The sequence below is a fragment of the Anabrus simplex genome, chromosome 1 (assembly GCF_040414725.1).
Source record: "Anabrus simplex isolate iqAnaSimp1 chromosome 1, ASM4041472v1, whole genome shotgun sequence".
Classification (NCBI taxonomy): Eukaryota; Metazoa; Arthropoda; class Insecta; order Orthoptera; family Tettigoniidae; genus Anabrus; species Anabrus simplex.
Genome location: NC_090265.1, coordinates 246,037,310 through 246,050,639, shown reverse-complemented (window position 1 = coordinate 246,050,639; position 13,330 = coordinate 246,037,310). Strand labels below are relative to the sequence as shown.

At 40.1% G+C, this 13,330-nt stretch overlaps 1 protein-coding gene across 1 annotated transcript in view; it reads right to left on the bottom strand.

The window, feature by feature from the left end:
• LOC136886360 (serine/threonine-protein kinase/endoribonuclease IRE1) overlaps positions 1-13,330 on the bottom strand; it is a 387,729-nt gene that overhangs the window by 209,983 nt on the left and 164,416 nt on the right. Inside the window, exon 6 of the mRNA XM_068231041.1 lies at positions 6,688-6,795. Within this exon, the coding sequence (XP_068087142.1) occupies positions 6,688-6,795 (108 nt within the window). The remainder of the gene's footprint in view (positions 1-6,687; positions 6,796-13,330) is intronic.

Here is a 13,330-nt window from a genome sequence, read left to right as displayed (position 1 = left end):
TTGCGGAAAGGCACTATTAAATATTTTTTTAATGGTAGAAAACAAGGCAACTTACCACAATGTAATACGTTTACGTACTATTTCATTGGTGTACTTTTCAAAAAAAATATTTTTGAAAATGACGCATGTTCCCAATTATTTACACATTCCACATCAATAAACCACCATTTTTAACAACTTCCAATAATGAAGAATAAGAAGGCTAAGACTGCCATCTGTCCGGCCCCGCGGTGTAGGAGGCAAAGCATTCGCCTGTCACCCGGCGGCCACGGCTTCGATTCCCGGCCGGGTCAGGGGTTTTTAATTGTAAATGATTAATATCCCTGGCCTGGGGACTGGGTGTTTGTGTCGTCCTTAATGTTCCTTTCCTCACATTCAACACGTTACACTTCCGCCATTTACATAATACACACAGGTTCCTCACATATGGTGCAAGTAGGGGCGAAAGATCTTCCTAGGTCGGCGCCCTGAACAAATAGCACTTTTTTTTTAAATATAGCCATCTTGAAACAGTTGACTGCTATGGTAGCATGTCTGTATAAGCACAACACGAGTTTACAGAAACAACTCCTGTTACACAATAACTCCACTCCACCATCAAGACCGCCTCCTTATATACTGTATGTGCCTGGCCAGGCTTCTACAAGGATATGTCACAGCATATCTTCTTGTGAATTCTAAAGTGCCCAATAGCATAGTTACAATGTAAGGAAGGTTCTACATAGTTCTCGTCGTACACTCTGGATATTACGCTGTGTTGCACAATATTGTAGTGGATTATGATGGGCAATCCCTCGTAAACGAGTATGACTGTCTTCCTGAAGAACTTAGTTTTTGTGAGATCTTAAGTGACTGTAGAGGCCAATCCTAGAACCGCAGATTTTTCCACATTTTTGACACACATTTGTTCTGTTCGGTACTGGCTGTGTAGTTTGGTTTTTCTTCATGAGCTTACGTTGTCTTCTTGCATTGCTCTCGTCAATTTCTGTTCTCCGCCTTTCTTGCTCAAAGCGCTGAGTTCCTTCCCAGACATTGCGACGCCAGACTGTGCGGTTATGTGCCATAGCTTCCCAGTTGTTATCTTTCATTTGACACTTTTCCATGTTGGTTTTTAGTGCATCTTTGTAACGCTTTACAAGTTTTCTATGACTATCCTTTAGCTGGGAGTACATAATTTGTTTTAGGAGATGGAATTCAGGCATGCGAGTGATGTGGCCTGTCCAGCGAAGTTGGTGCTTGATAATCATGGCCTCAATGCTAGTGGAGTTAGCTTCTTCCAGAACGCTAATGTTAGTGTGTCGATCTTGCCATTTCACCCTCAGGATCCTTCTCAGGCAACGTTGATGGTATTTTTCCAGGCATTGTATGTGCCTCCTGTAGGTAGTCCACGTTTCATATCCATATGTAAGAGATGGTATAATGGTAGCTTTGTACACATAAAGCTTGGTCCGAGTGTTGATATTATGATTATCAAAGACCCTTACCCGAAGATGACCAAAAGCCATACTAGCACATTTGAGGCGGTGTTGAATCTCATCATCAAGATTTGCATTTGATGAGCCCTGCCAAGGTATGAGAAATGTTCTATGTTCTTCAGAACTTTAATTTGGACTGTGATTGTAGGACATACGGAGATGGAGTTGGGTGCAGGCTGGTAAAGGATCTGAGTCTTTTGGATGTTAAGCTTTAAAGTTCAATGATGGATGTAGTGGAAAGTTTGGTCTTGGCTCATAGTCTACTGAGATTGAATAAACCTCCATCAGTACTGTATTCAATTTCTATGCCATTTGGTAGTTTCCCATCAACAAGATGAAGTATAGTCCCAGCAAATATTGAGAACAGAGTGGGAGCTATCACACAACCTTGCTTCACACCTGCTGTGATTTCAAAATTTTCTCCAGGGTTATTGTTGATAAGAACCATGCCCTTCATATTATCATGCAGCAATCTAAGAATATTTATGTACTTCTGAGGACAGCCTATTCTTGCTAGGATCTTCCACAGGGCATCTCTTTTAACCGAATCAAAGGCTTTGGGAAGATCTATGAATGCTATGTACAGAGGTAGATGTTGTTGTTTGCATTTCTCCTGCATTTGTCTAGCACAGAAAATCATATCTGTTGTGCTGCGATTGGGTCGAAATCCACACTGAGTTTCAGGTAAGCAGTCTTCAGCGAGAGGTATCAGGCGGTAGGATAGAATTCGAGCGAGTATTTTCCCAGCAATAGACAGAAGGGTAATTCCACGGTAGTTACCACAGTCAGTTCTGACTCCTTTTTTGAAGATCATAACTATCAGAGCATCTCTGAGATTAGGAGGTATTGTTTCAGTGTTCCATATTTTGACTATGAGCATTAGTGTAGGTTCAGCAAGAATTCGTCCACCTTCCTTGAAAAATTCAGCAGGAATTCCATCTGAGCTGGCAGCTTTATTATTTTTGAGCTGTTTAATAGCATTTTCAACTTCTTGTAAGGAAGGTACTTCGCCAAGGTGAGATTTTGTAGGTTTTTGTGGAATTTTCAGGATTTCAACTATGTTGATCTCTGGATCCTTGTTCAGCAGTTCATGGAAATGTTCTTTCCATCATGCATTAATGGAATTGCCGTCTTTTAGAAGAGTAGAGCCATCCCTAGATTTAAGAGAGTTTAATCCTTGAGCTGTTGGGCCATATACAGTTTTTATCATGCTGAAAAAAGCTCTAGTGTTGTTAGTTTCGGCTAGATGTTGCATTTCTTGAGACTTCATCGTCCACCAACTGTTTTTCAGAACACGGGTTTTCCTCTGAACATCTGCTTTTGCTTCTTGATATTCTCGTTTCTTAGACAGTGAACTAGGAGTGATCTGCCAAGCTTGGTGTGCTGCTCTCATTTTGTCTAGTAGAGTCTGTAATTCTTGGTCATTTTCATCAAACCAGTCTTGGTGTTTGACCCTACCGATTCTTCACCAGCTGATAGTATTGCAGTCTTCAGTGTTGCCCAGTGTTCTTCAGTGCTTTCAGGATATTCATCTGGCAATTTATCACCTAGGAGTTGTTGAAATTTTACTTTAGTGCTATGAACTTTGAGACGGTCTGTGTTCATTTTAGGTCTCGTAAGTTTTCTCTGTTTCCTTCGCTGCTCGTGGATGTGAAGGGTCATCGTGGACTGTATAAGTCGGTGGTCTGTCCAGCAGTTGTCAGCACTTGTTAGAGCCTTTGTGATTAATACATCGTGTTGGTCTCGGGCGCATACAATTATGTAATCAATAAGATGCCAGTGTTTTGACCGTGGATGTTGCCATGATGTTTTAAATTTATCCTTTTGTGTGAAGAGGGTATTGGTGATAACTAGATTGTGCACTGAGCACTTCATGACCAGAAGGGTTCCATGAGAGTTGCAATTCCCTGCTTCCTATTTTCCAATTACTTTGAGCCACAGTGTTGAGTCTCTACCAACTTGCGCATTGAAGTCTCCCAAGAGAATGGTTTTGTCAGTTTGGGGTATTCTTGTTAGAAGTTTGTCAAGTTGGCAATAGAATGCTTCTTTTTCATCTTCTTCACAAGTGAGGGTCGGAGCATAGGCACTAATTACTGTAACTCGTTGATTGTTGGTGAGCTTGAGGCGTAAGCTCATGAGTCATTCATTTAATCCAGAAGGAAGTTCATCAAGGTGAGGGACAAGTTCATTTGCAATGGCAAAACCAACACCATGAATGCGGGGCTCATGAATGCTTTTACCTTTCCAGAAGAAAAGCATATCTGCCTCCTTGTTCTTTAATTTGTCCTTCATCGGGCCTTCTAGTTTCACACAGTGCTGCAATATCGATGTTAAATCTTTTTAGTTCACGAGCCACGATAGCTGTTTTCCTTTCTGGCCGATTAGCTGTATCATTATCCATTAGAGTACGGATGTTCCAGGTTGCAAAATTCATCTTTTTTTTTTTTTTTTTTTTGACCGCTTATAGTGTACCCTCTGGGCGCGGTTTCCCAGTCGGGATATGTTGAGGCTGACTATGTTTAGGGCACCTTTTATAGCCCCCTCCTCATTCAGGGTGAGCAGAGTGGTTCCTGAATAGGCCTGCTCAGTCACAAATGCAGCACACGAGTTGCTCTACAGCCTCTCCTCAAGCAATACGGAGATCACACATTCGTCGCCTACGTGCCGGTTCATCACTAGGAGCTCCCAGACTACACAATCCTGCTCCCGTCACAACTCCAGACACCTGTGCATGACATCTTTTAGTGTGGGAATGCTGCTGCAAATCAACAATCACACATTTCTTGACAGACTCGGAACCTGTCCCCAGTGGCATAAGAGTTACGACAACTGGAGGCTCCAAGACTGCTGCAGCCTTTGTCCGCCTTCCCAGCCGCCAGGGAAGTTTTAGATGTCCCTACACCTGGTCCGCCATTGAGGACTTTCTATGCCGTTGACCATATGTGGTTCTTTCGCCTTTAGAGGTGGTTTCCTACCTCAAAGGCAAGAGAATGCCCCAGCCCCTGCCAGGTCATCCGCCTTCATAAGGAGCCGTTGGCATAGCAGAGGGGGACTCCTTATCCCGGGTCACACGGTCGCCAGAGCCGCGTCAGTCGAAAGCAGGGTGCACCACGTGCAGGTGAGGTCGACATTTGAGTAGGACAACCTACCCCTTACACCATTATGATTATAGATCATATCTAAAGGTAATAACTAATTATATACTATTAATTACGGATTCATCCATTAACTAAACTCATATTAAAATATATACAGCACGTTTCATGACATAACCTCAGAAATAATATGATCGCCCGTACCTAACTACGTAAATAAATAATAATAATAATAATAATAATAATAATAATAATAATAATAATAATAATAATAATAATAATAATAATAATAATAATTCAAGCTCAATATTTGCAGTATTTACCCATGGGTTAAAGAATACTGTTTCCAAGTTATATCAGTATATTACTCTTGTGTCAATATCCCCCTATAACTTGAAACAATTTCAACAATCTACCACACCCGTCGAATTTGCCTTGGTCGTAGATTGCATCTTCTCTCTTCCTTGACGTCGATAGATGTGCTCTCCTCCTCTTGACCGGATCATGCCGTGTCAAGGTTGCCTCGCTGCCAGCCTCTTCCTCGATGATAGTCGATGCATTCTCCTCACGACCAGACTGTGCTGTGCCATTAGTAGCCCCTCCTCCAGGTGGACCCGTGGTAGTACCAGGCTTACTCTGTATGCGCAGCGGTTTTGTGGCTCGCCGCAACTCCGATGAGTGGACCTTGACAGGAGGCAGATAGCTTTCTGCTGGCATACTCAATGATGTCCCTTCCACCGCCACTCCTCTCCTGAAATAAAACTGCTCGTAGGCCGGAGCCGCTGGCGTCCGTCTGCGAGCACATCTTCCATTGAGGGTCGGGAAGGGCTAGACCGGAAGCGTTGCATATCGCAGTTTTAATGCCTTGGAATGCTATCTCTTCCTTGCTGGTCCATCAGAATGGGCGGTTGTTATGGAGTAGATCAGTGAGTGGTATTGCCTTCTCTTCAAAGTGTGTAACGAAGCTGCTATACCATCCACACAAGCCAAGGAACTGACATACTTGCCGCTTGGTCTGCAGGTATTCAGCTTCTTCGGTAGCTCGATTCTTCTCTAGTTGCCTTTCTAAGCCTTCAGATGTTAGGACATGGCCAAGATATTCCACGTGTGACTGGGCGAAGTGGCACTTCTCCAGTTGGCAAGTCAGTCCATGAATCTTCAATCATTCCAGCACTTTCCTCAGATGTAAAAGGTGTTCTTGAAAATTCTTGCTGTGAATTAAAACATCATCGAGATACGCTTGGCAGAAATTTCCAACATATCCTGACAATACCTTATCCATCAGTCGCATGAAGGTTGCACGAGCATTCTTATATCCAAAAGGCATTACTGTAAACTGGTAGGATCCTTTCGGTGTCATGAAGGCGGTCAGTGGTCTAGAACTTTCCTTGACCTCCACTTGCCAGTATCCGGAGTTGTGATCCAGCGTGCTGAAAATCCTAGACCCACGTACTTGTTTCAACGAGCCTTTCAGGTCAGGCATGGGGTAGGCCTTACTCACAGTCTTCTTGTTCAACTTGTGGAAGTCCACACACACAGTCGATACTCCCCATTCTTCTTTCTCGGTATGACGATAGGCAAACTTCTCTTGCTGATAGCCCTTACTGATGTGCAGTGACTATGTGAAAAGAGTCAGACGTTGATGGTTGGTTTTCTCACCAAAGCCTGACGATTAGTTTTCCCAACACAACCAATCTTCCATACAGCATTCACAACAGCTCGACAATGTTACCTTCCTACAGTACATCTGAACTCATATGTTTCCTTGACTTTGCTTTTCTTTTAAGAGGTGTGGACAGTGAGACTGCAATGTAGATGGTAGAATGATTTTTTCAAGTAACTTTCTTTTCATATGAAAGCCATGAAATTGGACAGTAAATCTTTGAAAATTCTGCATGCATAACATTCAACAATGATGATCAATTAACCTGCAACTAACATACATTCAAAATATAAACATAATCATACTCATTTATGCAAGGACTAATTTCAAAACACAGAACTTCTAAATGAAACACTAAAAAGTACAGTAAACACAAAGGAAATATGTATCAAGTGTTAACAGGGCTGGGAAAAAAAACAACTAATGATCTTCTACATGATGAATGCATACATACCATAATTTTTGAATGCATCTGGCTCCATTGTATTAGATGAATAATCAAAGAAAGTAATATTCCAACTTCGATCTTTATGCTTGCTGTCCAACATCATTATATTGTATTCTGTAAAGAAAGATATGACAACTGGATTACAAGAAAGGATCAATACTATTTCACTACTTTCTCTAGAAAATACCAATATAAACACATCCACAATGTTTGATTTGAAAGATGCTTTTAATGTGGTGTTAACATACTGACATAGCCCTGCCAATCTGGACCCACTATTTGGGAAGCCAGGCTCTCCCTGTTACAAGCCAGGACAAAGAGAGAAAGATAGTGGAGTAACATCTCTTTGAAATACCTTGGTCCAGCTGGTAGCACATCATAAGGGCTTCTTTCCCATGGTTACATGAGACGATTAGCCATGGTTCTGAAGGCAGAAGAGGAACTCATCCCAACGGAGGATAAAGCAGATGAATCATCTTCAACTTTATCCTATGGGAGGAGTAAAGGCTAATGGAGTTACCCCTACTGAAAATCATGAGTGGAGCCCTGAAGACAGATGACAACTCCTGTAGCAGCACTGGTACCAAACGAACTGACTTTGCCTTTACCTTGGACACTACCAGCATGGCCAAGAGGGGGATTCTGTCGTGTGGGCAGCCCAGGATCTTCTGCCCAGGCTTTGCACACTGGACAGGAAACTCCAGCAATGTCACTAGACAATGATAAAACAACAGAAGTGGAAGCTTCTCGTCATAAGCAATGTCTCATCAGTGTGGCGAGGGGTCACTTCTGACGGTGAATTAGTCCACCACATCTCACTAGTCAGCTACTGCCCGCCTCAAGCTGGACAGTCGCCCACCAGTAAGTGCTGCAAGGCAGCTCACAGGATCAGTCAAGGCAACATGGAGTAGGTTATGCCATGAAAAACAATCTTCTGGCAGATGCTGATTCTCCAATTATGGGAAGCAAATGCATGCTTGCTTATTGCATATGATAAATTTCATCATGATTCTGTATGACAATTTGCAATGGAATAAAAGAAATGGCGATGTAATTGTCCACCTAGGCAATACAACTACATATATTTACAATTTTTAAATTGCAGAAACATTACATAATTAGGACATATTTTGGCCTCCTTGGGCCATCTTCAGCAATATGAGATGATATAAAGGGACAAAATGTACATATTATATCTAAACATTCAAAATGTTGCAATGTTGCATCATATTGTTTACATTCTTAAGTGATGAAAGGTTCATCATGAGGAAAATGAGTCAAAATGTTGTGAACTGCAAAAAAAAGGTTTGTGGTCCTTAGAATGTTGAAAAGGTCCATAAAATCATGTAGAATTGTAGTAAAAAGTGCATTCTATTTGGAGTTACATATGCTTCACTTAATAAATGTTGTCAAATCTCTTGCTTAAAAACCAGCTTGTTAACACATTGCTAAGCAATCATAAAATACTAAAATTATTGGCAACAGAAGCATGATCATATCAAGGTGTGAAAATATCTATAAAAGAAAACAAGAATTAAAAATGAAGAAGGAGAAAGAAGGCAAAGGTGAAAGATGAAAGTTATTAACTCACTCTCCATCAGCTGTGTTCTGTTGCTCATCGCTTGCCAGCTGCGCTGACACTAAGCCAGCAATACGTTCGCATTCTACGGGAGTGCTAGTAACGTCATCGGAGGTAGGAAGAGCAAGAGGGAAGAGGATGGTAAACAAGGAAGGGGGCATGTGACAGACATGTTACATAATATGGGCAAAAAATTATATTTGTTACCAAAGTTTATTTCATCATATAAAAAAATTACTTTTCCAAAAAAAAAAAAATGTTAAGATTTAAAGCTGGATTAGTTCACTGGTCTAAATATTGAGCAACCTACCTTTCTGTAAAATGTTTAAAATGTTCATGTCCTGTTCTACCAAAGTGTAAGAATGATCAGGGTCGTCCATGTGCTCGCTCAGAGCACAAAATCTACTGTATCTTTTTTTCCATTAAAGTGTTCTTGATAATGAATATTATAGCTCCTGCCAGTTTGGCCTATGTACCTTTGCTGATAGTAAATACATTACAATTTATAAATGCCTGAATTACAAAATGTATAATGTATTATTATTATTATCATTCACTAATTAGTCACTAATATTTTCAAAAAACAATCTCAATGTTTCCTTTAAAACAAATAATACTAATGCCAGGTGATTTTATAATGCACAATAATAATAGTAATAATACATTTTAGAATTCACGCATTTATAAATTGAAATGTATTTGCTGTAAGAAAAGCTATATAGCCCAAACTGGTAGGAGCTTTAATTTTTGCTTCGAGATAACACATTCATATAAAGAGATAAAATAGATTTTCTGCTATGAGAAAGCACATGGATGACCACAATCATTTTTTCACTTCAATAGAAGAGGATATGGACATTTTTTTAAACATTTTACAGAAAGGTAGGTTGTTCAATATTCATATTCATTTAGATCAGAGAACTAATCTAACTTTAAATCTTACCAAAAATTTGGAAAAAGTCAGTATTTTATATGACAATTTTATGAACTTTGATAACAAATAATTGTTTGCCCATATTATGTAACATATATGTTACACACCTCCTTCCAGCATCTCATACTCCTTGTTTATCTTCCCTCTCCTCATCCCTCCCGCTCTCCTTTCGTCCGATGAAACTCCCATAGAAAGTGAACGTACTGCTGGCTAAGTGTCAGCTCAGCCTGCAAGCGATAAGAAACAAAACGCAGCTGATGGAGAATGAGTTAGTAACTTTCATCTTTCACCTTTGTCTTTTTTTCCTCCTTTTTTCTTCATGTTTAACACTTATTCTTTACTAGCATGTGCCCGTGGCTTTACCCACGTTTATTAATTCAACCATTAGATATTTCTAAACTATTTAAAAACAAATTAAAACATTATATTTATTAACTCAAATCGTTTTCATGTAAATTGCATGAAACACATTAATTTTTAATATATTGTTACTTTTCAATGCTTAAGATACCGGGTTGATGGATGGTACAAATAATATTAAAACCATGTAAAAGACCATGTTATATAATACAAAATATATTGTTTCCTTATAGAGCTTCGGGATAAACTATATTAATGTCCTTCCATTTGGAGGTAAGATATATACTGTATTGTGTTTGCCTTTCGAACTCTTGAACAATCCACGTACAGTTGACAATGGCAAAAGCACCGTTTTCGAAGATGGAGTCCTACAACTTTAAATGATTGTCCTTGTGCCTTGATGTTCATAGCGAAACTCAAGAAACGGGGGAACTGCAGTCATCTAAATTGAATCGATATATCCAAAGGAATTATGTGAGTGGTAGTGGTGGTGATTATTGTTTTAAGAGGAAGTACAACTAGGCAACCATCCTCTGTATAACACTAATTTGAGGAAAGAAATTGAAGGGATCTGACACTTCGAAAAAAGAAGATATCGGCCAAAGGAAGACAAGGGCCAAGAAAGGCATGAAAATAAAAGACTCCCTAGGCCTCGGGAACCTAATACTGTCGGGGTCGGAAAAGAACAAGAGTCGACCAAGAAAGGTCGGATAGGATAGATGAAAGTGAGGAGCCTGGCACAAGCAAGTGGAAGCAATGCTAGGACTCAGCTAAGGGCTCCATGGTCGCCAACCCATGCTCTAAAGTTCAGAACCCCTGGGGCCCCTTTCAGTCGCCGCTTACGACAGGCAGGGCATACCACGGGTGTTATTCTACCGCCTCCACCCACAAGGAGGGGAATTATGTGAATCCGGGGAATGAATATTACTTCACTCGCAGCATTTCCAGTCATGAGAGTGGCTTCAATAATATTTGGCATCAGTTTCTGGACTGGGAGTCGTGTTCCGTTGCAGAGGGAAGCAGGATTCATATCCCTGAGAAGGATAGTCAGAGATACATTCATCCGCTCCAAGATGTTCGAGGGAAGTGTTTCAAAAGCTCTGCCGTGTAGAAGACAGCCTCATCTGTATTACATATTGTGCCAATAGACTTGTAAATTTGTAGAACCCCGGGTAATTGCTGTAGAAGTTGCTTGTTGATGACGTTGAAAGCTTCACTTCTTGGAGCAAGAATTGCTCTTCGACACAGCCATGCATAATTGGTGAAATGCTGTGGCGAGGAATGTTAATAATTTCAGATCTGTGCAGTTTATTATTATCTACCTTGTGTACTGTATGATTTTCCTCAGACTGAGTTAGCTGAAAGAAAATATGGTTCACATTTTATTGCTGGTATAGCAAAATCCTTGTATAACCTAAAATTTTAAGTGAATGAGGTGAATATCGGGTAAATATGAAATAAGTAACTAAAAACATAATTAAAACGATTGAAAGTAATATAAGTAATTAATGAAAGCAGGTCTCTAACTGCATAAATATTCATCTGAGAATACGCCTATGTCAAAATTTCAGATCTCTGTGTGTTGTAGATTTGACTGAGCTTCACACACATACACTTCAGAATATTACGGGCTGATGGCTCCTTGTATCGCGGACCGAAAATGTCTTCCTACTCAATGGACTTACCATCCGAGGAATACTACTTGGCCCATGGCATACCCAGTCATGATGGTGGCTTCAATAATATTCGTCATCAGTTTCAGAGTTGTGTTCATTGCAGAGGGAAGGATTCAAATTCCTGAGAAGGATAATCGGTGCCACAATTGTCCACTCCAAGATGTTCGAGGGTACTCCAGGTGACTCCCAATTGTTCAAAATCTCTGTCGTGTAGTTGACAGACTCTTCTGTATGACACGTCGTGTTGATAGACTTTTCAATTTATAGAAAACCGGATAATTCATGTGAGTGTTGCTTGTTGATGACGTTGACAGGTTCATGTCTTGGTGCAAGAATTGCTCTTACACACAGCCATGAGTCTTAGGTGAAAACCTGTGCCCACCTATGACAAACATTCCAAATCTTTGTCTGCCGTAGATTTGGCTGGGCATGGCACACATGCACACAGACAGACAGACAGACAGACAGACAGACAGACAGACAGACAGACAGACAGACAGACAGACAATCATTGACTGAAGGAAAATGGTTTCCCATTCCATGGACTTAAATGCCATCTTGACTGATATATATATATTATTCCTTGTTCATTATTATCGTCTATCTTGTGTCCTATGTGTTTCCTCTAAATGCATACATGTCCAACCCTTGTCCCCTTTCTCTACAGGATTTGGGTATGAAGTGAGATGAATCTTCGTTGCGAGTTTTTATGACCAGATGACTTTCATGACATCAACCTAATCAGAAGAGTTAATGAGATGAAATAAATGACATGATATATGATAGTAAGAATGAAGAGGATGAAACCCGGCACCAGCACACACCCCACTCCTTTCGAATAGCTCAAGACGCCACGTCCCCATCCGACAGATGAATCACCATCAACAGCGTCATATGCCCTCACACCGTATAGGACCAAAAACGGCTTCCTACGCCATGGACGTAAAATGGCTCCTTGAATTGTTTCCTACCTATCTTGTGTACGTTGCCTAGCGACAGTGACTCTATGCATTTAATCTTGGTGACAGCACGTTGGATTGTCATATCCCAATACACGTTTTCCGATGGTTTTTTGTTCATAACTCACCAACGAAAGAAAAAATGAGAATCCCAGCTTCGAGGTGCATTCGGACCCCCTTCCGTCTACCTATGTTCAAAATTTCAGATCTCTGCATGCTGTAGATTTTGCTGGGCATCGCACACATGCAAACCACACACAGACAAACACTTCCTTTTATTATTATAGATTTCTTTTATGGATATCTTAGAAGTGAAGCTTCCACGGTGTGAAGAATTATTTAATTTATTTTCCGGGTTGAACCGTGTTGTACTTGTACGTATATCACGTACAGTTTGCCGACGTTTCGAATACATTGCAGTATTCATTGTCAAGGCGACTGAAATACCCCTACTCGATCCGAGGTGCCTGGGAGACTGATTACCTCGGATCGAGTAGGGGTATTTCAGTCGCCTTGACAATGAATACTGCAATGTATTCGAAACGTCGGCAAACTGTACGTGATATACGTACAAGTACAACACGGTTCAACCCGGAAAATAAATTAAATAATTCTTTTATGGATATTTTCACTCCTTTATGAGATCATGCTTCTGTCACCGATAATTTAAATATTTCATTGTTTTTTTTTTTTTTTTTTTTTTTTTGGCAATGAGCCAAGCTGATGTCTACAATACAGAACTTTACAAGCTGGTTTATAAGCAACAAATTAGACAATATTTATTAAGGGAAACATAATATGTAACTTCAAATAGGGTGTACTTTTCAATAAATTTCTACAAGATTTTACAGACTTTTTAACATTCTAAATACCACAAATCCAATTTTATTCTTTCAGTTCAGAATATTTGGACTCTTTTTTCTCATGACGTTTTTTAAAAGAGAATATTTTAACGCAAGAAAATCATATCACTTAACAATGTGAGAATTATGGTGTAACATTCTGAATGTTTACATAATATGTACATTTCATCCCTTTATATTATCGAATGTAGCTGAAGATGGTCCAAAGAGGCCAAAATATGTCCTAATTATGTAACGTTTTTGCAATTCAAAAATTGCAAATAAATGTAGTTGTATCA